Source organism: Salvelinus namaycush, unplaced genomic scaffold, assembly GCF_016432855.1.
Source record: "Salvelinus namaycush isolate Seneca unplaced genomic scaffold, SaNama_1.0 Scaffold5, whole genome shotgun sequence".
Lineage (NCBI taxonomy): Eukaryota > Metazoa > Chordata > Actinopteri > Salmoniformes > Salmonidae > Salvelinus > Salvelinus namaycush.
This window is the reverse complement of record NW_024061197.1, coordinates 331,184-358,126: the sequence shown is the minus strand read 5'-3', so window position 1 is coordinate 358,126 and position 26,943 is coordinate 331,184. Positions and strand designations below refer to the sequence as shown.

Genomic DNA, 26,943 nt, shown 5'->3' with positions numbered 1-26,943 from the left:
TAACATTTCAAAATGTTTTTGGTGGCGGGAATGGGCTTCCATAAATTTTGAATGGCTATAAATTCTAGTGGAAACCTAAAAGCATAGCTTTTTGCTTCTCACACAAGCTTAAGTAGCTAAGAATTTTCGTGGCGTTCCTTTATGTCATTTCTATGACAGATGTTTCTGTGGTCCACTGAAATCTTCAGCACAAACCTGAAGCCACGACCCAGAGCCATACTAGCCAATCACTGCTTGAAATAGAGGCGGAGTAGAAACGACAACACGGTAGTATGACTTTTATATAGGCGGACGTCTGCAACGTCCAAACTAGTTGAAGAGTATTTTCAGACCGGAGTAGTCGGTTTGAGAAACAGCTATTAAGTAATAACAAAATTTATGAATTTACTAACGGACATTTATTCGCATCGCCAATTAATTTATTAATCGACATACTAAAGTTGTAATCTACCTGAGGTTTTAGCGTGGTAAATGGAGGAGAAGAAGAAAGACGGAGACCCGGAGATTCAGGAACACGGACCCGAACATTGGTTCTCAAAATGGGAGCGGCAGTGTTTGGCCGAAGCGGAGCAAAGGGAGTCAAACGAGGAGGAGGCCGATAACGACCAGGATAAATTATGGCATCTCTTCCAGAATTCCGCCACTGCTGTGGCTCAGCTCTACAAAGGTCCGAGACAAGACCAGAACTAGCTAACTAACTTACGTTAGTCGGCTGCCACTCCTGTGCCTTGTTACTGAGCTTGCTATGCTACTCAGTCACTGTTAGTGGCGGTGGGAACTAGCTAATGGTAGCAACCTAGCTAGTAGCCAACTAGCTACCTAGCTAGTAGCCAACTAGCTAGTTTACCAGCTCAGCTGATCAGCTGGTTAGCTAGCTACTGTACTGTAGCAACTGTCTGCCGTCTTAAGTCAAGACATCCCGTAATTATAGTTTGCTCGTTTTTTTGTGTTAGTAAAACAGAACACCCAAATGTATCTTTATGAAACTAAACAATTCCTTACACGTTAGTAGTTTGATCTGGCTGTTGTTCGCCAACGTTATCGTCTAATAACTAGTTAACGATAACTGCCAAGCAACATGACCAGCCAACACACTTTTGGTAGATAAGTTAGTTGAATAGCTATCTAATCCAGTCTTTAAACTAATATGGTTTATACTGTTACTGAGTTAACCATCTGGTTAGAGAAACTGCGAGTCCGACAATGTCAGTGAACAAGTAGCTAACGTTAAACGCTGTTGAGTGCATGTATTAGAGAAACAAAATGGCGATGGAAACAACAATCATCGCTACGCGACATTCCCTTGTGACAGATTGCATCTTTCAGTGTTGCCTTTTTGTTAGGTGTGTGGGGCTAATATTACTTACCATAGATATACATGTAAGTTATATTATCCGTTTTGGTTTAAGTCTACAATCAACGAATAACCCGAGTTTTATCAATGCATACTGAAAATTAAACAAAATGGCGAAGATTTACTATTGGCTTTGGGGTTATTGAGAATTCTTATCTGCTACTGTAATACTTCTCATAGATATACTGAACTATCGTAACCATAAATTATTTAGTTACTAAGGTATCAAGTATTTATAATTTACGACTGCAACTTTCCTGCTGAAAGGGCAACTTTAGTTGGTGCGTTATGCACTCGTGCTCATAAACTGTCGAGTTGGCCATCTAGTGCTGGCTGACAGTTATTTTTATTCCAAAGGCCGCCTGCAACTCTAGATGCAAGACAAAATGGCGAATAAAAACTGTCTCCTGTAATCAAGACGCTTTCAGTCTCATGTGTTGCCTTTGTATCATGTACTACTAAAGTGGGATTACTGTACAATAATTGGGGCCTAACTTGCTATTTATGTAAACTGTTGTCAACCAGGCTATTTATGTAAACTGTTGTCAACCAGGCTATCTATCTTAGTAGGAAAATCCAACAAACCTGTAATGTTTTTGTTGGTGTGTTGTCTCGACAGACCGAGTATGTCACCAACAGGGCGGGCTTTCTTTGTGGGTGCCCTTTCAGAACGCTGCCACAGCCGTGACCAACCTGTACAAAGGTAGGTGTCAGGGACACTCAAGTGTTTTCAGTTTCTTGTCTTCTAACTTGCTTTCACGACAGTATAGGATCATCATAACAGTCCATAGGCTTTTCATTATCGTTCTGCTGTAGTCTAAGCATGTATTGATTTGCACAGTAGTTGTCACGATACTTGGCCTACCACAGGGGTAGGTTACTTCAGAAGACTCAGTAAAGGGTAGTCGGGACAGAGCTAAATGTACAGTAGCCAAAAAAAGTTTAGGACCAAAGGCTCATCATAAAAGTCCATAGGTGGCAGGGTAGCCTAGTGGTTAGAGCGTTGGGCTAGTACCCGAAAGGTTGCAAGTTCGAATCCCTGAGCTGACAAGGTACAAATATGTCGTTCTGCCCCTGAACAAGGCAGTTCCACTGTTCCTAGGCCATCATTGAAAATAAGAATTTGTTCTTAACTGACTTGCCTAGTTAAATAAATAACAATTTAAATCCTTTGTCATTCTGGTGTAAACAGGACATGTATTGATTAGTAGATAGATAGAAACTTGTAAACAAGCCTCTTCTAGTCAGCTGAATATTGACCAGCTCGCCATTTATAGCCGTTCTCTCAAGTTCTGGTCCTGGAGAGCAGCCTGACTCTCAAACTCTAGTCGGCATTCAGTTAGTTATTAGTTCTCCCTACAGTTTTCAGCCACCACCTTCGCCAACGACTGGCTCGTGTGAACTACAATCTCGACACTGTATTTTTAAGGTTTAGAAAAGTCAATAATCATCGCTTGGATACGGCTGTCGAAACATATGGCCCTTATCTTTCATCAGTGAGAGAGAGAAAAAAATGATACACTTACTGTAGCAGTTACAGATCCACACAGCTATGGGCGCCTGATCAAATGAAACTACACTTGTGCTGCGCTTCCCGAGATGCTTACACAGGTGTTCGGAGCACATAGCTAATTAGCACAGGTGATGGCCTCTGTAACATGGAGATATGGCACTGTGGGAACCCTATAAAGGTGTGTATCAATTTTACCTTTTTTGTTTTTTGAAAATGATTTCTTGCTGATATGAAAGATATATATATAGTTTTGGAAGCATACAGACCTTACCTCAAGTGATGCATGTTAATGTTCAGACTGAGCGCCGAGGCTCTTATCAAAACTCCCCCCTACAGAAGACGCCTTGGTCCAATAACTAATGTGTATTGGAAGAGTCATGTTCAACGGCTAAGTCCAGTCCAGCACTAACACATCTGATTCAGCTGATCATCAAGAGTCCCTGAGAATAGTTGAATCATGTGTGTTAGTGCTAGACTAGGACAAAAGCCTCCATACCCTGTGGCTCTCCAGGATCATGATTCCAGCATCTGTGCTGTCTGACTGGCAACCTCTGGAAGGGGGGGGGCTGCCTATACTTCTATAGTGAACTGTCAACTGTTAGTCACACGTTTCACTCAGGCTACACAAAGGAATCTTCAACCAAGTCTCATCACACATTCTCTCTTTCTCACACACGCACACACTTTCTCTCACACTTTCTCACTCAATGTCACACACATTCCTTTCTCTCTTTCTGCCCCCCCCCCCCCCCCCACAGAGTCTGTGGAGGCCCACCAGCGTAGCTACGACCTAGGTATACAGATCGGCCACCAGCGTCGCAACAAGGATGTGCTGGCCTGGGTGAAGAAAAGGAGGAGAACCATCCGGCGAGAGGACCTCATCAGCTTCCTGTGTGGTCGGGCCCCACCCCCCCGGAGCTCCAGAGCCACCCTCACCCCAGGACACAGACTGACCATGGTCTCCCCTAACCGGCCTCCCCCGGCCCCTGAGACTGACTCCTCTGTGGAGGCTGACCTCCAGCCCTTCAGAGAGGCCATCGCACTGCATGGTAAATACACAGATATACAGTGACAGCCTTGTTAAAGGTGGGCAAAAATGACTGTATAAAATCAACAATTTGAGTATTGAGCTATATTTTATGGTTAAAAAAAATGGGGAAGTTACACTACCGGTCAAAAGTTTTAGAACGGGCAATATTTCAAGGGTTTTTCTCTATTTTTACTATTTTCTACATTGTAGAATAATAGTGAAGACATCAAAACTATGAAATAACACATTAAGGAATTAAGTGTTAAACAAATCAAAATATATTTGAGGTTCTTGAAATAGCCACCCTTTGCCTTGATGACAGCTTTACACACTCTTGGCATTCTCTCAACCAGCTTCATGAGGTAGTCACCTGGAATGCATTTCAATTATCAGGTGTGCCTTACAAGTACATTTGTGGAATTTCTTCCCTTAATTCATTTGAGCCAATCATTTGTTTTGTGACAAGGTAGTGGTGGTATACAGAAGATATTTGGTAAAAGACCAAGTCCATATTATGTCAAGAACAGCTCAAATAAGCAAAGAGAAACAACAGTCCATTACTTTAAGACATGAAGGTCAGTCAATATGGGAAATGTCAATAACTTTGAAAGTTTCTTCAAGTGCATTTGCAAAAACCATCAAGCTCTATGATGAAACTGGCTCTCATGAGGACCGCCACAGGAAAGGAAGACCCAGAGTTACCTCTGCTGCAGAGGATAAGTTCATTAGAGTTACCAGCCTCAGACATTGCAGCCCAAATTAATGCTTCACAGAGTCCAAATAACAGACGCATCTCAACATCAACTGTTCAGAGGAGACTGTGAATCAGCTTCCATTGTCAAATTGCTGCAAAGAAACCACTACTAAAGGGCAGCAATAAGAAGAGGCTTGCTCGGGCAAAGAAACACGAGCAATGGACAGTAGACTAGTGGAAATTTGTCCTTTGGTCTGGAGTCCAAATTGGAGATTTTTGGTTCCAACCGCCATGTCTTTGTGTTTGCTGTGTGGGTGAACGGATGATCTCCGTATGTGTATTTCCAACCGTAAAGCATGGAGATGGTGTGGGGGTGCTTTGCTGGTGACATTGTCTGTGATTTTATTTAGAATTCAAGGCACACTTAATCAGCATGGCAACCACAGCATTCTGCAGCGATACGCCATCCCATCTGGTTTGCGCTTAGTAGGACTATCATTTGTTTTTCAACAGGACAATGACCCAACACACCTCCAGGCTGTGTAAGGGCTATTTGACCAAGGAAGAGAGCGATGGAGTGCTGCATCAGATGACCTGACCTCCACAATCCCCCGACATCAACCCAATTGAGATGGTTTGGGAGGAGTCGGACCGCAGAGTGAAGGAAAAGCAGCCAACAAATGCTCAGCATGTGTGGGAACTCCTTCAAGACTGTTGGAAAAGCATTCCGGGTGAAGCTGGTTGAGATATTGCCAAGTGTGTGCAAAAGCTGTCATCAAGGCAAAGGGTGGCTATTTGAAAAATCTCAAATATAAAATATGTTTTGATTTGTATAAAACTTTTGGTTACTACATGATTCCATGTGTTATTTCATAGTTTTGATGTCTTCACTATTCTACAATGTAGAACATGGTAAAAAAAATAAAGAAAAACCCTTGAAATGAGTAGGTGTTCTAAAACTTTTGACAGGTAGTGTGTATCATTTTATTCTAATATAATTGAGCCGAGAAAGAGATTTGGTTCAACAAGTAACTGTTTTCTCTCGGGGATCAAAATGGTTGATGCCCCTGTTTTCAATACCTCGTCTTGCAAGGGTAATGACACTGAGCCTTTTTCTGATATGTTTTGTGTTGGAGAAACCGTTGGACCATTCCTCCATACAGAATCTTTCCAGATCCTTGATATTTTTCGTCTGCTATTATGGAATGCCCTCTTCAATCCAAACCACAGGTTTTCAATGTGTTTCATGTCCGTTGACTGAGATGGCCATTACAAAATGTAGATGCTGTGGCCAATCAATGATTTCTTTGTGGATTTTGACATGTGCTTGGTCTGAAACTTGGCTCCAAGTCAAATACAATTTTATTGGTCAACAACCGGTGTAGACTAACAGTGAAATGTTGACTTACGAGCCCTTCCCCAACAATGCAGAGAGAAAGAAAATGGAGAAATAATAGAAAAAGAAAATATGTAATAATAAATACACAAGTGACTTTTTTCGTCATTTAGCAGATGTTCTTATCCACAGCGATTTACATTTGAAACTATTTGGTTCTGGTCCCTGTGGGAATCGAACCCGCATCCCTGGCAATGACGAACGATACATTGTCTTTGTATACTGGGCACCAGTACAGAGTCGACATGCAGGGGTACGAGGTAATTGAGGTAGAGATGTACATATAATTAGGAATAAAGTGACAGATAATAAACAGTATCAGCAACGTATGTGATGAGTCAAATAGGGTCAATGCAGATAGTCCGGGTAGCTATTGGTTAACTATTTAGCAGCCTTATGGCCTGGGGATAGAAGCTGTTCAGGGTCCTGTTCGTTCTAGACTTGGTGCATCGGTACCGTTTGCCATGGAGTAGCAGAGAGAACAGTATGGCTTGGGTGGCTGGAGCCTTTAACAATATTTAGGGCCTTCTTCTGACACCGCCTGGTGTAGAGGTCCTGGATGGCAGGGAGCTCGGCTCCAGTGACGTACTGGGCTGTACGCGCTACCCTCTGTAGCGCCTTGCAGTCGGTTGCCAAGCAGTTGCCATACCAAGTGTTGATGCAGCCAGTCAAGATGCTCTCAATGGTGCAGCTGTAGAAGCGTTTGAGGATCTGAGGGCCCATTCCAAATCTTTTCAGCCTCCTGAGGGACCACTGTCCTGTTGTTGGCAAACTTAATGATGGCTTTGGAGTTGTGCCAGGCCACGCAGTCGTGGGTGAACAGGGAGTACAGGAGAGGACTAAGCACGCACTCCTGAGGGGCCCCCATGTTGAGGGTCAGCATGGCAGATGGTGTTGGCTACACTTACCACCTGGGGACGGCCCATCAGGAAGTCCAGGATCCCATTTGCAGAGGGAGGTATTTAGTCCTAGGGTCCTTAGCATAGTGATGAGGCGACGAGATAGTCATTTAGACCGGTTACCTTGGCATTCTTGGGCTCAAGGATTATGTTGGTCTGCTTGAAACGTATGTAGGTATTACAGACTGGGTCAGGGAGAGGTTGAAAATGTTAGTGGAGACATTTGCCAGCTGGTCAGTGCATACTCTGAGTCCGGAACAGCTGGTGCTCTCATGCATGGTTCATTGTTGCTTTCCTCGACGCAAGCATAGAAGGCATGTAGCTCGTCTGGTAGGCTCGTGCCACTGGGCAGCTCGCTGCACAGTAAATACACAGATATATCTACTTCTAATTGTTAGGGTCAGAGGGGACATAGCACTGCACAGTAAATACACAGATATCTAGTTCTAATGGTCAGGGTCAGAGGGGACATAGCACTGCACAGTAAATACACAGATATCTAGTTCTAATGGTCAGGGTCAGAGGGGACACAGCACTGCACAGTAAATACACAGATATCTAGTTCTAATGGTTAGGGTCAGAGGGGACACAGCACTGCACAGTAAATACACAGATATCTAGTTCTAATGGTTAGGGTCAGAGGGGACATAGCACTGCACAGTAAATACACAGATATCTAGTTCTAATGGTTAGGGTCAGAGGGGACACAGCACTGCACAGTAAATACACAGATATCTAGTTCTAATGGTCAGGGTCAGAGGGGACATAGCACTGCACAGTAAATACACAGATATCTAGTTCTAATGGTCAGGGTCAGAGGGGACATAGCACTGCACAGTAAATACACAGATATATCTATTTCTAATGGTCAGGGTCAGAGGGGACATAGCACTGCACAGTAAATACACAGATATCTATTTCTAATGGTTAGGGTCAGAGGGGACATAGCACTGCACAGTAAATACACAGATATCTAGTTCTAATGGTTAGGGTCAGAGGGGACATGGCACTGCACAGTAAATACACAGATATCTAGTTCTAATGGTTAGGGTCAGAGGGGACATGGCACTGCACAGTAAATACACAGATATCTAGTTCTAATGGTTAGGGTCAGAGGGGACACACCACTGCACAGTAAATACACAGATATCTAGTTCTAATGGTTAGGGTCAGAGGGGACATAGCACTGCACAGTAAATACACAGATATCTAGTTCTAATGGTTAGGGTCAGAGGGGACATAGCACTGCACAGTAAATACACATATCTAGTTCTAATGGTTAGGGTCAGAGGGGACATAGCACTGCACAGTAAATACACAGATATCTAGTTCTAATGGTTAGGGTCAGAGGGGACATAGCACTGCACAGTAAATACACAGATATCTAGTTCTAATGGTTAGGGTCAGAGGGGACATAGCACTGCACAGTAAATACACAGATATCTAGTTCTAATGGTCAGGGTCAGAGGGGACATGGCACTGCACAGTAAATACAGATACAGTGCCTTCATAAAGTATTCAGACCCCCTGATTTTTTTCCCCCCCTCCACATTTTATGTTACAGCCTTCTAAAATCTATTAAATAATATGTCCTCATTAATCTACACAATACCTCATAATGATGTCACAATACCCCATAATGACAAAGAAAAAAACTGTTTTTAAAAAATGTTACTTTAATTTAAAAAAACAAGGCCACTCTACCATACCATATGCGACTCGAAATTGAGCTCAGGTGAATTCTGTTTCCATTGATCATCCGTGAGATGTTTCTACAACTTGATTGGAGTCCATTTGTGGTAAATTCAATTGATGGACATGATTTGTAAAGGCACACACCTGTCTATATAAGGTCCTACAGTTGACAGTGCATGTCAGAGCAAAAACCAAGCCATGAGGTTGAAGGAATTGACCTTCGAGCTCCAAGACAGGATTGTGTCAAGGCACAGATCTGGTTATGGGTACCAAAAAAATGTCTGCAGCATTGAAGGTCCCCAAGAACACAGTGGGCTCTTAACTTATTCCATTTTGGAAACACCAAGACTCTCTTCCTAGAGCTGGCCGCCCGGCCAAACTGAGCATTCGGGGGAGAAGGGCCTTGGTCTGGGAGGTAACCAAGAATCTGCTGGTCAGTCTGACAGAGTTCCTCTGTGGAGATGGGAGAACCTTCCAGAAGGAGAACCATCTCTGCAGCACTCTTCCAATTAGGCCTTTATGGTAGAGTGGTCAGACAGAAGCCACTCCTCAGTAAAACTGCTTGGAGTTTGCCAAAAAGGTACCTAAAGACTCTGACCATGAGAAACAAGATTCTCTGGTCTGCTAAAACCCAGATTGAAATCTTTGGCCTTTATGACAAGCGTCCCGTCTGGGGGGGAAAACCTGGCACCATCCCCACGGTGAAGCGTGGTGGCAGCATCATGCTGGGGGGAATGTTTTTCATCGGCAGGGACTGGGAGACTAGTCAGGATCGAGGGAAAGATGAACAAAGCAAAGTTCAGAGAATGAAAACTTGCTCCAGAGCGCTCAGGACCTCCGACTGGGGCGACGGTTCACCTTCCAACAGGACAACAACCGTAAGCACACAGCCAACGCAGGAGTGGCTTTGGGAAAAGTGTCAGTGTCCTTGAGTGGCCTAGCCAGAGCCTGGACTTGAACCAAATTGAACATCTCTGGAGGATCAGCGTTGGTCATTCAGAGGCAGGGTCCTACACTGCACCCTATTCCCTACATCAGGGAGGGGCAACTTCGATGGGGTGGGGGCCAAAACGAATCTGAACTAGTCACGAGAGGAAAACATTTGTGGGCCCCGCTCTTGACAGCAGACAATGTTTACATTTTAGAGTTCATTTTGTACAATTCTAGTCTTTACCATGGGGTGTAGAGAAAATGTTGCTGTTTTTAAATCAAGTTTACAGTCATTCTACACATTTTGCCATGTGGTTTTCATTATATATGAGTAATTCGACCATGATGACAAGTTTAGGTAGCAGGCCGCAAAACTAGCTTTGCAATCCCAAAAGATGTTTTGTTGACATCGGCTATTACTATCAGTGACTTGCATAAGGAGAGAGACGGCTGAGGCACAATCACATTTTGAAATTGCACCTTGTGTATTCTACTATTCTAAGTTGAGACCACGACTGAGTTCCAAAAGTTTAATAAAAAAATAACACTTGATCCGAGGACCTCATGTGGCCCGCGGGCCGCCAGTTCCCCATCCCTGCCCGCGGGCCGCCAGTTCCCCATCCCTGCCCGCGGGCCGCCAGTTCCCCATCCCTGCCCGCGGGCCGCCAGTTCCCCATCCCTGCCCTTCATAGCTCACTACCTTGTTGACCAGAGCCCTATGGACCCTGCTCCAAAGTGGTGCTTCTATAGGGAATATGCCATTTGGGGATGTACCATTGTGCCCCAGGGCCTAAATGCATCCTAGACAGACTTCCTTGGTATTTCATGTCTTCACTGAGTCAGGGTTCGTTGACTGAGTTTCACCTTGTGTTTTTCTTTCCTTCTCCCCTCCCTACCTTACCCCCCCCCCCCAATCTGTCCTCTCCTCCTCTCTCCAGGTCTAAGTGGGGCTATGGCCAGCATCAGTGTTCGTTCCGGTACCCCAGGCTCTCCCACCCATGTGGGGGGTGCTGCTGGCGGTGGGGGTGGGTCGACTCCGGTGGGGCGTCGGCGTAACGGTCTCCATGATGTGGACCTGAACACTTTCATCTCCGAGGAGATGGCCCTGCACCTGGACGCTAACCCCAGGAAACGCAGCTCCGCCCAGTGCAATGACGTCATAACAGACTCCCCCACCCATAAACGCAACCGGATGATCTGATTGGGCTGGCACTCCAGGGAGGGTTAAGAGACCTTTGTGGGAGGGGGGGGGGGGGGGGGGTTCTTCAAACAGACAGACTGAAGGCTGTATGGCTGTGGAGTGAACCGGCGTTGAGGAGTAAGGAGGCCTTCCATTTAGTTGAGTGGGTGGTGTCCTCCTGTCCTTGTCTCCTTTCCTAGTTGAGAGCACTTGTCTAAACTGAAAGCATGCTTGTTGGAAACCTGTCATCAATCCTTCCTAAACCCGTTAGGCTGCATCTACACAGGTAGCCTAATTCAGATCTTTTTCCACTAATTGGGACTTTTGACCAATCAGATCAGTTCTTTTCCCAATAATTGGGCAACAGAACAGAATTGGGCTGTGTTTGTAAATGCAGCCTTATTGATCAGTGCTTGTGACTATGAGGAACGGAAGCGAGGACAGAAAGGCATCAAATCAAGGAGGTTTGGATGCAGCCCCCTTTCAGAGGAGAAATGCACTGTGCTGATTTGAAATAAAAAAGAAGCCACTTGATCCTCTACACTTGTCGCCCCCACCTCTCTCTCTCCTCACCCCTCCTCCCTTCCTAAGGAAACGAGGGCTGTGGAAAACGTGTTACTCAGTGAACTAGATAATGATTGATGCCAGAAGTGGTTCTGTTGGAGAGATGCCTTCTTTGCTAGAACTTATTGCTTTGTGTTAGTCATCCTGCTCAGTGGACATTGATGCAGTCTGTGATGATGAAGAGGAGGACATCCCTCACTTGAGATTTCCTGACTGTGTCCCAAATGGCACCCTAGTCCCTACACCCTAGTCCCTACACAGCACCCTAGTCCCTACACAGCACCCTAGTCCCTACACAGCACCCTAGTCCCTACACAGCACCCTACTATATATATTACAGCATAGGGCCCTTTTCTAAAGTGTTGCACTATACAGGGTGTTTGGGAGCAGCCCTGCTGTCTCCTGTGTCTAGTTTGATGGCTGTGGGGTCTGAGGGCTGTTGATGTTTGATTGTATAGGCTTCCTTTCTGTCTGACAACTGTGCTTCAGCAGCCATGTTAGTGGCCCCGCAGGGTCAGCGTCCCAAAATCCCACCCTATTCCCTAGATAAAGTGAACAACTTTTTGCCTTTAGGTCACTCTGGTCAAAGTAGTACACTATGTAGGGAATAGGGTGCTATTTGCTGCACTAACCCCAGTGTTCAGGTTCATATACCTCTGCTGCAGTTGGTTCATTTATACACCGCCTTGCTTTTTCTGTTGAGGGGTATTTCACAGTTGAGGAATGATCCGTGTTACTTAATGCCGGGATGCTATCTGACTGTTGCCAGACTGACCCTCCAGTCAGTGATGTAGTGTGGAGACGGATAGGAAGGTAAAAACTATGATCGCCGTTCACAGTGAGTAAATGTAATGCTCCCTAAACTTTCAATGCATTTTTTTGTATGTAAAAGATGGGACAGGTAAACGCTCCCGCAAAATACCCTGTGTTTCGACTCCACTACACCTCTGCCCCCCTTTTTCTTCTGAGTATGTTGATGTTTTCTGAGTATTCTGTTCAGTGTGGTTGTGTGTTCACCATATTACCTGAGTTGGAATAAGGATTTTTGCACTTAAGCCTCTTTTTCACATCTAAAGTCATGCAAGTTGATCTTCCACCGGAACCAACCAGGCAGTCCATCCTCCACCTGAGGTATTCAACCAGACACCACCTTCACCTCCCCACCCTCTGGAACTGGGGGGGTTCACCTGCCACTAAACGGAAGAGAAACAAACTGAAATGTTTTGCTACTCTGTGCTGTAATGAACATGCCCCAAACCAGAAGAGAAAGACTGAAATGTTTTGCTACGTTGTGCTGTAATGAACATGCCCCAAACCAGAAGAGAAACTCCTGTTTGTTTGTTTTCCGTTGCAAAACGTTTTGCTCTGCTGTGCCATACTGAACACCACCCCAGATTAAGAGATGTGGTAGGAGCTAAAGTGGAGGCCCCAGAAACAAACTGACAGAATTGTTATTTTAGTGAGCGAGGGGTCTACATCCCGATGTCCACACTACTGTTTAGTATGCCGTATGAATGGCCAATCCAGTGCATCGCTCCATACTAAGTGATATTGTGAAGTAGCCTGTCTTCTAATGGGTGTTCATTATTGACTTGTGTTGATGTGAAAAGATGCAGTTGCCTGACTATTAAAGCTGAAAGGGATAGTTTACCTGAATTATTAGAAAATGCCGTTGGTTTTCTTACCCTGTATGGACATGGAATACAGCAATCTATGCTTTGGTTTTTGTTTACATGTGCTGCGTTTAGTACCAAAGAAAAAGTCATTGGTGCTAAACAGGGAGGGTTGTGGGGGTAAATAAAGAGGGAGGGTTTGGGTTGTGGGGGTAAATAAACAGGGACGGTTTGGGTTGTGGGAGTAAATAATTCTCCCGCTGCCCTTTAAATACGTCACTCGTTGTTTCAAGCCACACCCCGGTACACCCCCGTTGTTCCTAATCTCTGATCTAGGATCAGCTAACATGAACCCGTTTTAACCCTGATACAGAGCTCTACAGTGCCACCATTTTACTCTCGTACGCACCTAAATATGTTGCTGTGCCTCCTGGACTTGTTTATGTAGGAGCACCAGTGAGCCTAGAACAATTAAGGATTCTAGCTTCATTACCTACAATAATGTAGATTGTCCTCCTAAATTTCTATGTGTTCGACTACATTTTTCAACTTGTAAATTAAAAAAGAAATACATTTAAAGTCAGCATAGAGCCCTGGTTTAACCAATAGGAGGTCAGAAAGCAGGACCCGTATTCACAAAGCTGATCCCAGTAGGAGTGCTGATCTAGGATCAGTTTGACCTTTCAGATCATAACGAGTACCATCATATAGACAGACAGTGGGGAGGGGTCATACTCTGAGACACGTTGTGAATATGAGACCTGATCAGAGATCAGTTCTTAGGGCCAAATGGGTACCCTATTCTCTACATGGTGCAGTACTTCTGTCCAGGGCACATGGGGAGGTAGATATGTTTGTAGAACATTTAGGACGTAGGTACGGGGTGGCTGCGCCCCAATAATAGCTCCTTACTCTTGAAGTGTACACTCGTTCACTACTTCACACAAATCTAAAAGCATTGTATTGGTGGAGACGTAGGCGGAGTTTCCCACCATGTTTCTATTTCCAGTCATTTCCTTTCAAACCAGTGACAGGAAGTGAACAAGTGCACACTGGGAGGAAGGAGAGATAAATGGGACAGCCATGGGAAGAATCTCAATTGCTTTTCCTTCATTCTTCGTATTCTCTCTCCTCGTCGCCTTTTCAAACCCCATTGGATGAGGAATCAAGGAAATGCAATTAAGAATGTCCTTCTGGAGGCTCTGTACGTTCCATGTCCTTCTGGACGGCTCTGTACGTTCCATGTCCTTCTGGACGGCTCTGTACGTTCCATGTCCTTCTGGAGGCTCTGTACGTTACATGTCCTTCTGGACGGCTCTGTACGTTCCATGTCCTTCTGGACGGCTCTGTACGTTCCATGTCCTTCTGGACGGCTCTGTACGTTCCATGTCCTTCTGGACGGCTCTGTACGTTCCATGTCCTTCTGGAGGCTCTGTACGTTCCATGTCCTTCTGGACGGCTCTGTACGTTCCATGTCCTTCTGGATGGCTCTGTACATTCCATTTCTTTCTGCCGTGTTCAGCCCACTGAGTAGATCTCTGACATTTAGAATATAGACAGGTCAGAGTCCAGAACAGATCTTATTCCCAGAGGCACTTATTGTAGAGCTGAAAGAATGTGATAGGTCAACATTTTCAGCATATTGCTTACACCTATCCAATCCCTTCTGCTCTACACAAGTGTTTAGAGGTGTGTTCGGTGACGGGAAACACTCTAACCCAGGGCTGTCCAACCCTCTTCCTGGAGATCTACTGTCCTGTAGGTTTTCAGTCCAACCCTAATTTAGCATATCTGATTCAGCTAGTTAAGGTCTTGTTGAGCAGCTAATTAGTAGAATCAGATGTGTTAAATTAGGGTTGGACTGAAAACCCACAGGATGGTAGATCTCCAGGAAGAGGGTTGGACTGAAAACCCACAGGACGGTAGATCTCCAGGAAGAGGGTTGGACTGAAAACCCACAGGACGGTAGATCTCCAGGAAGAGGGTTGGACTGAAAACCCACAGGACGGTAGATCTCCAGGAAGAGGGTTGGACTGAAAACCCACAGGACGGTAGATCTCCAGGAAGAGGGTTGGACTGAAAACCCGCAGGACGGTAGATCTCCAGGAAGAGGGTTGGATTGAAAACCCACAGGACGGTAGATCTCCAGGAAGAGGGTTGGACTGAAAACCCACAGGACGGTAGATCTCCAGGAAGAGGGTTGGACTGAAAACCCACAGGACGGTAGATCTCTAGGAAGAGGGTTGGACTGAAAACCCACAGGACGGCAGATCTCCAGGAAGAGGGTTGGACTGAAAACCCACATGACGGTAGATCTCCAGGAAGAGGGTTGGACTGAAAACCCACAGGACGGTAGATCTCCAGGAAGAGGGTTGGACTGAAAACCCACAGGACGGTAGATCTCCAGGAAGAGGGTTGGACTGAAAACCCACAGGACGGTAGATCTCCAGGAAGAGGGTTGGACTGAAAACCCACAGGACGGTAGATCTCCAGGAAGAGGGTTGGACTGAAAACCCACAGGACGGTAAATCTCCAGGAAGAGGGTTGGACTGAAAACCCACAGGACGGTAGATCTCCAGGAAGAGGGTTGGACTGAAAACCCACAGGACGGTAGATCTCCAGGAAGAGGGTTGGACTGAAAACCCACAGGACGGTAGATCTCCAAGGAAGAGGGTTCTTGGCCCAAGCAAGTCTCTTCTTCTTATTGGTGTCTTTTAGTAGTGGTTTCTTTGCAGCAATTCGACCATGAAGGCCTGATTCACGCAGTCTCCTCTGAACAGTTGATGTTGAGATGTGTCTGTTACTTGAACTCTGTGAAGCATTTATTTGCGCTGCAGTCTGAGGTGCAGTTAACTCTAATAAACGTATCCACTGCAGCAGAGGTAACTATGGGTCTTTCCTGTGGTGGTCCTCATGAGAGCCAGTTTCATCATAACGCTTGATGGTTTTCACGACTGCACTTGAGTGTGCAAAGCTGTCATCAAGGCAAATACCACCCTAATGAATTCCCTACACAGTGCCCTAGTTCCAACCCTAGTGAATTCCCTACGTAGTGCCCTAGTTCCAATCCAAATACCACCCTAATTAATTCCCTACATAGTGCCTTAGTTCCAACCCTAATGAATTCCCTACCTAGTGCCCTAGTTCCAACCCTAATGAATTCCCTACATAGTGCCTTAGTTCCAACCCTAATGAATTCCCTACACAGTGCCCTAGTTCCAACCCTAATGAATTCCCTACATAGTGCCCTAGTTCCAACCCTAATGAATTCCCTACCTAGTGCCCTAGTTCCAACCCTAATGAATTCCCTACATAGTGCCCTAGTTCCAACCCTAATGAATTCCCTACATAGTGCACTAGTTCCAACCCTAATGAATTCCCTACATAGTGCACTACCTTTGACCAGGGCATGTAGTTCCACTATGTCAGGAATAGGGTGTCATCTGGGACCAATAGGTTCTGTCCGGTCTGCATTACTGTACTTATCTTGTTGCAACACCACTTCACGCCACCAGATGGGGTCAGAGCAGCAGCCCTGGACCGGGAGGACCTCTTTTACAGAGAAACATGGAGATGGAGGCATCTGATCCATCGGTTGATTGATTGATCGATCAATAGACTGGGCGGACCTCTGCTGCAGAGGAACAAGGATAGAGTCATCTGATCGATTGATTAGGTTTATGGTCCGTTAAGAGGAAGATTCCCTCCACTGCTCACCATAAGCTTTAGCCTTGATCCCGAACTTGGCGTAACAGTTAAGGTGTTGGCTTGACAGTTGTTAAACCTGGGTTCGAGTCTTGGTTGGGGCTACCCACCGAATTCACAACAATATACTTCCATGGTTGGTTTCATTGTATCTCCCCTTTAAAGCTGGAATCCTTAATTGCAACAATAACTAAGCGGGCACCCCACCTGTGTTTTGGTAAAAAGCTGAGGGATGGGCCTGGAGAAATGTAACCACTCAAAGCTTAAATTCTTACATTTTAAAATTTTAACTTAAAATGTTTATTTATATTTTAAATTTTAAACTTAAATTCAAAGCAAGAGATGTGTATGCAAGGACTGACCATCCATGATATCAAAATGATAGTTTTAACTATGATTTTAGGATATATACAGTGTTTGTTTACATTTACTTTGTTTACAAACATTTGAGTATAACAAGCTTATATTTGGGGTTCTGATGAGGTACGAGAGTTTAACCAATAGTAAAACATACATTAGTATCTAACTATGTACGTCGACTGACCGTAAAACATACAACTTCAAGTCATCAGTCCTTGACCCTCGAAGTAACCTGTAGCCAATCCCTGTCAAGCAACCCCCACTTTGTCAGTGGGTGAGTTCGTTTTGCATGGCCCGATGCCCCGGGTTGGTAAAGATTTTTAAAGAACAATGGGATGGTTTAAAAAACGAAACTCCGCACCCTGGGCACCGGGCCTTGTTAAACGAACATTTCCAGTGTGGTTGATAGTCCGGCAGTCTGATAGGGGGAATCACGTTTTCAACACCCACAATACACATACAGTCACGGCGTTCAGATCCAATCAGATGCCAATACTGATATGTTGGCCCCGCCTCCTTTGTAATTTCCTCCTCCAGCGCAGAGCAGCCCATCCGCAGTGTGTGCGCCCGGTTTGTGTCAACTTGACGAGTCGAGATGGCAAATGTGTTGAGAAATTCCGCTAAATTCGGGTTTTCAGGTATGTGAACTTACCTGACATTGAGTAAGAACAGCAGGAAGAGTTTAATGGCTATTTCTCATGAGTTTCGATGGCCCAACAAACAAGAATATCAGTGGTTAGATTGCATGGCTAAGTAGTTACCTAGCTAGCTAGCCTCCCCTTCACTAGTCGATACTTTCAGAAACTAGAGCAAAGTTCACAGAACGCTTGTGTCTGTCCTTATGTCGCGTAATGTCACATTGTCAGTTTGCGTGGGCTATCAAGTAGCTAACTATATCAACTAGCTAATATATCGTAGCGAGTTGTTGTCATATAAGAACATCTCTAAAATAACTAAACACATATCATACCCCCACAAAAAATGCTAACCTACCCTGTTATTGTAATTGTGAGAGTATGTCTTGGGGGTGTGATATTTGTGTGTCTAACTTTCTCACTCATCATTTATTCACGATTCATTCATCATTATCACGGTAGCATCCACATTAATGTAGAAGTGTTCAGAAACTATCTATTTTTATTTACAACCACACCTGAAACCCCACCTCTTTAAGGAATACCTAGGATAGGATAAAGTAATCCTTCTAACCCCCCCCCCCCCCCCTTAAAAGAGTTAGATGCACTATTGTAAAGTGGCTGTTCCACTGGATATCATAAGGTGAATGCACCAATTTGTAAGTCGCTCTGGATAAGAGCGTCTGCTAAATGACTTAAATGTAAATGTACAATAAAAGTGACTCAATACATTATTTACCTTTCATTTCTATTGGGTACAAAATAATCTGAAACAAACAGCAAATGCATCCAACCAATTTGTAGTCGCAAGCTTGATGTAGTCATTGCATGCTATGAATATGGGACCAAATACTTAACTTTTTACTTCTTTAATTGACATAAGTGAATTTGTCCCAATACTTTTGGTCCCCTAAAATGGGAGGACTATGTACACGAAGTGCAGTAATTTCTTAACAGTTCACCCGATATGTATGAAAATACCCTCAAATTAAAGCCAACAGTCTGCACTTTAACCTCATAGTCATTGTACCATTTCAAAGTGCTGAAGTACAGAGCCAAAACATGTCACTGTCCCAGTACTTTTGGAGCTCACTGTATATGGTGAATATGGTTCCATTTCAGACACAGCCATCATCTTATAATACAGGGTCACATCGTTTCAGTGACAATGTCAACTATCAGGGGTGGAATCGTTATTCCAAAACCTTTTCCAATGAAAACCGTTTACTGCAAATGGAAAGAGTTTTGCCGCCTGAGTTTACTGGACAAACATTGTTCACAAACTGTGTTTAATTGTCCTTGCGCTGTTGGCACAACTTTCCTTTTGTTATAAAGAGAAAAGGTTCCTGACTCCTCTTCCCCAAGAATACACCTGCAGGGCATAAGATTTCTTTGTATTTTATTAGGATCTCCATTAGCTGTTGTAAAAGCAGCAGCTACTCCTCCTGGGATCCATAATGCAGAATGACATAATACAGAACATCACTAGACAAGAACAGCTCAAGGACAGAACTACATACATTTTTTTTAAAGGCACACGTAGCCTACATATCAATACAGACACAAACTATCTAGGTCAAATAGGGGAGAGGCCTTGTGCCGTGAGGTGTTGCTTTATCTGTTTGTAGAAACCAGGTTTGCTGTTAATTTGAGCAATATGAGATGGTAGGAAGTTCCATGCACTCATGGCTCTATATAATACTGTACGTTTTCTTGAATTTGTTCTGGATTTGGGGACTCTGAAAAGACCCCTGGTAGCATGTCTGGTGGGATCAGTGTGTGTGTCAGAGCTGTGTGTAAGTTGACTATGCAAACAATTTGGGATTTTCAACACCTTAATGTTTCATATAACAATAAGTGACACAGTCAGTCTTTCCTCAACTCCTAGCCGAGAGACTGACATGCATAGTATTAATATCAGCCCTCTGATTACAATGAAGATGGTCTGCAGATTTACAGAAGGTGGCTGTTTTCTGCCTCCTGACTAGTGCTGAGCGATTAGGGCTTTATGAGGTCAGTTCGGTTTCGATGATAAAAGAAAATAATTGCTATTTTCAGTTTCATTAGTACATTTTTTTTTTTTTTTTTATAACATGAAATGCATTGTGGGTTGAATGCTGTAACAACACAGAATAAAGCGATTTAATAAAAGTCCCATGATGGTAGTGACTGCCCATTACTGCTTATCACTTATTAACCATCACTTATTCACTTTACTTTAATACAATATTTCAGTTGTTTGTATATTACATTAGTTTTATTTAATGACATTGTTATTATCTCATTCCAAGTCATCTCATCTCTATAGAGCTGCTGCCTGTCAACTTCACTATTTTAGTAGTTCTTCACAGTAAATATGGCTTTTATGACTGCTGAAAACCAATACCTCGCCAAGCAACTTCTGTTTCCCCTCTTGATCACGCATTCTTCTCTTATGTAGCAGGCATAAAAGAAACAGACAGGACAAGTAGCCACGCAATGGATTATGGTCATTGTAGTTAATTATCACCTTTTTCTGTGGTAAACTATGTAGAACATTGGTATGTTGGAAACTAAAGTCCCTACTATATCGCACAGTTCAAGCATGATCAGATTTATCTCTAGAGAAACTGCAGCGCAATGACGGAACGAAAATGGAATTCAAATAATTGAACAGACGTCAATTTTAGTTTTTTTTAAAGCCGAAAAATTATCTAAAATGTGGTCTGTGTCTATACACAGTAAACATGGTGTGGTGTGTTTATATTTTGTTGATATTATTTTATACCATGGCATTTTTGAATACTCCTTTCTGATTGGCTTGAAGGGAGTTCTAGAGTGGGCATTATTTCCCTATAACACACAGTATAATGTTATTATATTGTTATATTATTAAGTTCACGTGTTATATTATTATTTTGTTATTGTTTTGTTTTATTATTATATTGTTGATGTTCTTTGGCAGGTGTGTTGTCCCAGTTGTCCATCCACAGTAGACATGGGAGAGAGTGTGTGTCGCCGTGCTTCTCTCTGCAGCAGAGGAACAACTCTACCTCACCTAAGATCAAGGTGGACCTGGACAGCAGTACAGGTACACCCCTGCACAGCTTCTTTACCTGTCCCAAATGGCACCCTGTCCCCTACATCAGGGTAGACAGCCCTGGTCCTGGAGACCACAGGTACTGTTTACATCAGGGTAGACAGCCCTGGTCCTGGAGGTATCAGGTACTGTTTACATCAGGGTAGACAGCCCTGGTCCTGGAGGAATCAGGTACTGTTTACATCAGGGTAGACAGCCCTGGTCCTGGAGGTATCAGGTACTGTTTACATCAGGGTAGACAGCCCTGGTCCTGGAGACCACAGGTACTGTTTACATCAGAGTAGACAGCCCTGGTCCTGGAGGTATCAGGTACTGTTTACATCAGGGTAGACAACCCACAGGTACTCATCCCTCCTCCCTCTCCCCCTCTCATCCCTCTCCCCCCTCCTCCTCCCTCTCCAGGTGTAGCAGTGTTGAGGATGCAGAGTCCCCCTGTCAACAGTCTGAGTCTGGACTTCCTCACTGAGTTCTGTATCAACCTGGAGAAACTAGAGATGGACAGGAGTTGTAGAGGTCTGATCATCACCTCGGTCAGTACACACACACACACACACACACACACACACACACACACACACACACACACACACACACACACACACACACACACACACACACACACACACACACACACACACACACACACACACACACACGTACGTGTCCTGTCACAAAACCATGATACACGCTATAACTCTCCCTGTGTGTGTGTGTTTGGTGTCCCAGACCCTCTCCAAGGTGTTCTCTGCAGGACTAGACATCATAACTCTCCCTGTGTGTGTGTTTGGTGTCCCAGACCCTCTCCAAGGTGTTCTCTGCAGGACTAGACATCATAACTCTCCCTGTGTGTGTGTTTGGTGTCCCAGACCCTCTCCAAGGTGTTCTCTGCAGGACTAGACATCATAACTCTCCCTGTGTGTGTGTTTGGTGTCCCAGACCCTCTCCAAGGTGTTCTCTGCAGGACTAGACATCATAACTCTCCCTGTGTGTGTGTTTGGTGTCCCAGACCCTCTCCAAGGTGTTCTCTGCAGGACTAGACATCATAACTCTCCCTGTGTGTTTGTTTGGTGTCCCAGACCCTCTCCAAGGTGTTCTCTGCAGGGCTAGACATCATAACTCTCCCTGTGTGTGTGTTTGGTGTCCCAGACCCTCTCCAAGGTGTTCTCTGCAGGACTAGACATCATAACTCCCCCTGTGTGTGTGTTTGGTGTCCCAGACCCTCTCCAAGGTGTTCTCTGCAGGACTAGACATCATAACTCTCCCTGTGTGTGTGTTTGGTGTCCCAGACCCTCTCCAAGGTGTTCTCTGCAGGGCTAGACATCATGGAGATGTATGGGAAAAGTCCGGAGCGCTGTGGAGAGTTCTGGAAGGCTGTTCAGGAGATGTGGCTCAAACTCTACGGATCCAACATGGTTACCATGGCTGCCATCAACGTGAGTCAGCACACCCAGTCGTCTCTGTCTGTCTCTGTCTGTCTCTGTCTGTCTCTGTCTGTCTCTGTCTGTCTCTGTCTGTCTCTGTCTGTCTCTGTCTCTGTCTGTCTGTCTCTGTCTGTCTGTCCCATGTGTTTATCTGTCTATAGGGTTCTAGTCCAGCAGGTCTATTGGATGTGACTATAGGATCATGGCTGATAACCACCTCTGTCTCTCTGTCTATAGGGCTCTAGTCCAGCAGGTCTCATGTCTATTGGATGTGACTATAGGATCATGGCTGATAACCACCTCTGTCTCTCTGTCTATATGGCTCTAGTCCAGCAGGTCTCATGTCTATTGGATGTGACTATAGGATCATGGCTGATAACCACCTCTGTCTCTCTGTCTATAGGGCTCTAGTCCAGCAGGTCTCATGACTATTGGATGTGACTATAGGATCATGGCTGATAACCACCTCTGTCTCTGTCTATAGGGTTCTAGTCCAGCAGGTCTCATGTCTATTGGATGTGACTATAGGATCATGGCTGATAACCGTCTCTGTCTATAGGGCTCTAGTCCAGCAGGTCTCATGTCTATTGGATGTGACTATAGGATCATGGCTGATAACCACCTCTGTCTCTCTGTCTATATGGCTCTAGTCCAGCAGGTCTCATGTCTATTGGATGTGACTATAGGATCATGGCTGATAACCACCTCTGTCTCTCTGTCTATAGGGTTCTAGTCCAGCAGGCGGCTGTCTCATGTCTCTTGGATGTGACTATAGGATCATGGCTGATAACCACCTCTGTCTCTGTCTATAGGGTTCTAGTCCAGCAGGTCTCATGTCTATTGGATGTGACTATAGGATCATGGCTGATAACCACCTCTGTCTATAGGGTTCTAGTCCAGCAGGTCTATTGGATGTGACTATAGGATCATGGCTGATAACCACCTCTGTCTATAGGGCTCTAGTCCAGCAGGTCTATTGGATGTGACTATAGGATCATGGCTGATAACCACCTCTGTCTATAGGGCTCTAGTCCAGCAGGTCTCATGTCTATTGGATGTGACTATAGGATCATGGCTGATAACCACCTCTGTCTCTCTGTCTATAGAGTTCTAGTCCAGCAGGCGACTGTCTATTGGATGTGACTATAGGATCATGGCTGATAACCACCTCTGTCTCTCTGTCTATAGGGTTCTAGTCCAGCAGGTGGCTGTCTCATGTCTCTTGGATGTGACTATAGGATCATGGCTGATAACCCTCGCTACAGCATCGGACTCAACGAGACTCAGCTCGGCATCGTAGCTCCCTTCTGGTGAGACACACACACACACTAATACACACACACACTAATACACACACACTAATACACACACACTAATACACACACACTAATACACACACACTAATACACACACACTAATACACACACACACTAATACACACACACACTAATACACACACACACTAATACACACACACACTAATACACACACACACTAATACACACACACACTAATACACACACACTAATACACACACACTAATATACACACACTAATACACACACACACTAATATACACAAACTTATACACACACACTAATACACACACACTAATACACACACACTAATATACACACACTAATATACACACACTTATATACACAAACTTATACACACAAACTTATACACACAAACTTATACACACAAACTTATACACACACACTAATACACACACACTAATACACACACACACTAATACACACACACACTAATATACACAAACTTATACACAAACTTATACACACACACTAATATACACAAACTTATACACACACACTAATACACACACACTAATATACATACACACACACACACACTAATACACACACACTAATACACACACACTAATATACACAAACTTATACACAAACTTATACACACACTAATATACACACACTAATACACACACACTAATACACACACACTAATATACACACACACTAATACACACACACTAATATACATACACACACACACTAATACACACACACTAATATACACAAACTTATACACACACACACACTAATATACACAAACTTATACACACACACTAATATACACAAACTTATACACACACACTAATACACACACACTAATATACACAAACTTATACACACACACTAATACACACACACACTAATATACACACACTAATATACACAAACTTATACACACACACTAATATACACACACACACTAATACACACACACTGTGTTTATGGTCACTGTAGTGTGTGAGGTGCTGAATGTGGTTGTGGTCATGTTGTGGTCATGGTCTCTAGTGTGTGTGGTGCTGAATGTGGTTGTATTCATGTTGTGGTCATGTTGTGGTCATGTTGTGTTCATGGTCTCTGTAGTGTGTGTGGTGCTGAATGTGGTTGTGGTCATGTTGTGGTCATGTTGTGGTCATGGTCTCTGTAGTGTGTGAGGTGCTGAATGTGGTTGTGGTCATGTTGTGGTCATGTTGTGTTCATGGTCTCTGTAGTGTGTGAGGTGCTGAATGTGGTTGTGGTCATGTTGTGGTCATGTTGTGTTCATGGTCTCTGTAGTGTGTGTGGTGCTGAATGTGGTTGTGGTCATGTTGTGGTCATGTTGTGGTCATGTTGTGGTCATGGTCTCTGTAGTGTGTGTGGTGCTGAATGTGGTTGTGGTCATGTTGTGGTCATGTTGTGGTCATGGTCTCTGTAGTGTGTGTGGTGCTGAATGTGGTTGTGGTCATGTTGTGGTCATGGTCTCTGTAGTGTGTGTGGTGCTGAATGTGGTTGTGGTCATGTTGCGGTCATGTTGCGGTCCAGGTTTAAGGACACGCTGGTGAACACGGTTGGTAACCGGGCAGCAGAGCTGTCGTTGGAGCTGGGTCTGTTGTACAGCGCTCCTGATGCCCTGAAGATCGGCCTGGTGGACCAGTTAGTACCTGAGGACCAGGTCCTCTCCACTGCACAGGACACCATGTCCAAGTGGCTGGCTGTACCAGGTCAGAATACTCTCTCTCTCTCTCTCTGTACCAGGTCAGAATACTCTCTCTCTCTCTGGCTGTACCAGGTCAGAATACTCTCTCTGGCTGTACCAGGTCAGAATACTCTCTCTCTCTCTCTCTCTCTCTCTGGCTGTACCAGGTCAGAATACTCTCTCTCTCTCTCTCTCTCTCTCTGGCTGTACCAGGTCAGAATACTCTCTCTGGCTGTACCAGGTCAGAATACTCTCTCTCTCTGGCTGTACCAGGTCAGAATACTCTCTCTCTCTCTGGCTGTACCAGGTCAGAATACTCTCTCTCTCTCTGGCTGTACCAGGTCAGAATACTCTCTCTCTCTCTCTCTCTCTCTCTCTCTCTCTCTCTCTCGCTCTCTCGCTCTCTCGCTCTCTCGCTCTCTCTCTCTCTCTCTCTGGCTGTACCAGGTCAAAATACCCTCTCTGGCTGGTGTCACTGCTATTTAATAAGCTATATGTATTGGCCTCACGGCCTTCGTCAGAGTTTTCGATTCTTCAAAGTAGCCACTCTAGTAAAAATAAAGACAAACCCTTGAATGAGTAGGTGTCCAAACTATTGACTGGTACTGTATATGAACACTAAACACCTCTTCTCTCCCTCCAGACCATGCCAGACAGATAGATCAGTGTGTTATATCTGTGTGTATATATTACATAAACACCTCTCCTCTCCCTCCAGACCATGCCAGACAGATAGATCAGTGTGTTATATCTGTGTGTATATAAACACCTCTCCTCTCCCTCCAGACCATGCCAGACAGATCACCAAGTCCATGATGAGGAAACCGACCATTGACAAGCTGCTGTCCAACAGGGAAGCTGACATCACCAACTTTGTGAGCTTCATCACTAAAGACTCCATCCAGAAGTCCCTCCGCATGTACCTGGAGATGCTCAAGAGTAGAAAGGCCTAGTCTGGGGCCCGAACGGCTCCCCGGTCCCCTTTAGGGCTTCTAACGGCTCCCCGGTCCCGTTTAGGGCTTCTAACGGCTCCCCGGTCCCCTTTAGGGCTTCTAACGGCTCCCCGGTCCCGTTTAGGGCTTCTAACGGCTCCCCGGTCCCGTTTAGGGCTTCTAACGGCTCCCCGGTCCCCTTTAGGGCTTCTAACGGCTCCCCGGTCCCTAAAAGGGCCCTGGTCAAAAGTAGTGCACGATATAGGGAATAGGGGGCTACGTCCCAATTATCTCTCCTTTCTCCTGTGTGAACTTGTTCTCTTCCCTTCACGGATTTGAAAGGACATTTTTGTGGGGAACGAGTGCACCCTTCAGGAGTAAAGGAGAGATTATTGGAACGCAGCCATCCTTGAAGAGGATGTCTTCTGATGCCCAGGCACACATGTGAAAGTAACCTGGGGGTGAGTCTCAATAGTCTGCCTCCCTCTGCTTGTCTCCTTTCACTTATTGAGAGACACCCACTGGTTACATCTCAAATAGCACCCTAATTCTCTATGTAGTGCACTACCCCTATAGGCCCTGGTCAAAAGTAGTGCACTATATAGGGAATAGGGGTGCCAGTTGAGACGCTACCCTGTCATATATGGTTTTTTGAAACTAGCGTTTCTTATTGGACAAAATGAGGTAGTTCACTCCCTGTTTTGTCCCGTTTGGATCCTAATGAACACACCCCCGGCCTTATTTCCCCCTGCCACAATGTTTGACTGTCTGGACTGAAACACAGAGCACTGTTACGATGTAGCTGATTGTACAGTATGTCATCTTGCCTTTGTCTGTGAACATAATGTTTTGTTTTTTCTTCGTATGATCTTCTCCTGTACTGTTGGTTTGCAAGTAAACATCTTTAAAATACCTTCCATTGAATGTGTGTTGA

The 26,943-nt window shown here is 44.7% G+C and overlaps 2 protein-coding genes and 1 non-coding gene across 5 annotated transcripts; all 3 read left to right on the top strand.

The window, feature by feature from the left end:
• Positions 1-161, top strand: LOC120041671. The gene has a single exon (XR_005475917.1). It is a non-coding gene; the product is annotated as a small nucleolar RNA SNORA14 (small nucleolar RNA).
• Positions 162-298: 137 nt separating this feature from the next.
• Positions 299-12,911, top strand: LOC120041669 (UPF0472 protein C16orf72 homolog). Its single transcript, XM_038986535.1, has 4 exons — positions 299-667; positions 1,974-2,057; positions 3,626-3,916; positions 10,450-12,911. Exons 1-4 carry the CDS (start codon positions 472-474, stop codon positions 10,710-10,712), a joined length of 834 nt encoding a protein of 277 aa, XP_038842463.1. The 5' UTR covers positions 299-471; the 3' UTR covers positions 10,713-12,911.
• A 4,567-nt stretch (positions 12,912-17,478) lies between these two features.
• Positions 17,479-26,933, top strand: LOC120041657 (enoyl-CoA delta isomerase 1, mitochondrial-like). 3 transcript variants are annotated; one of them, XM_038986525.1, is made up of 8 exons: positions 17,529-17,571; positions 20,513-20,638; positions 21,050-21,177; positions 21,934-22,080; positions 23,257-23,378; positions 24,924-25,102; positions 25,864-26,064; positions 26,095-26,933. In XM_038986525.1, the coding sequence occupies exons 1-7, from the start codon at positions 17,529-17,531 to the stop codon at positions 26,028-26,030; spliced, it is 912 nt and encodes a 303-aa protein (XP_038842453.1). In that variant the 3' UTR covers positions 26,031-26,064; positions 26,095-26,933. The 3 variants fall into 3 exon arrangements, with proteins under 3 accessions (XP_038842452.1, XP_038842454.1, XP_038842453.1); XM_038986524.1 differs by having other exon boundaries at positions 17,479-17,571; positions 25,864-26,933; XM_038986526.1 differs by lacking the exons at positions 25,864-26,064; positions 26,095-26,933 and adding an exon at positions 25,721-25,855 and having other exon boundaries at positions 17,479-17,571.
• Positions 26,934-26,943: the final 10 nt, after the last annotated feature.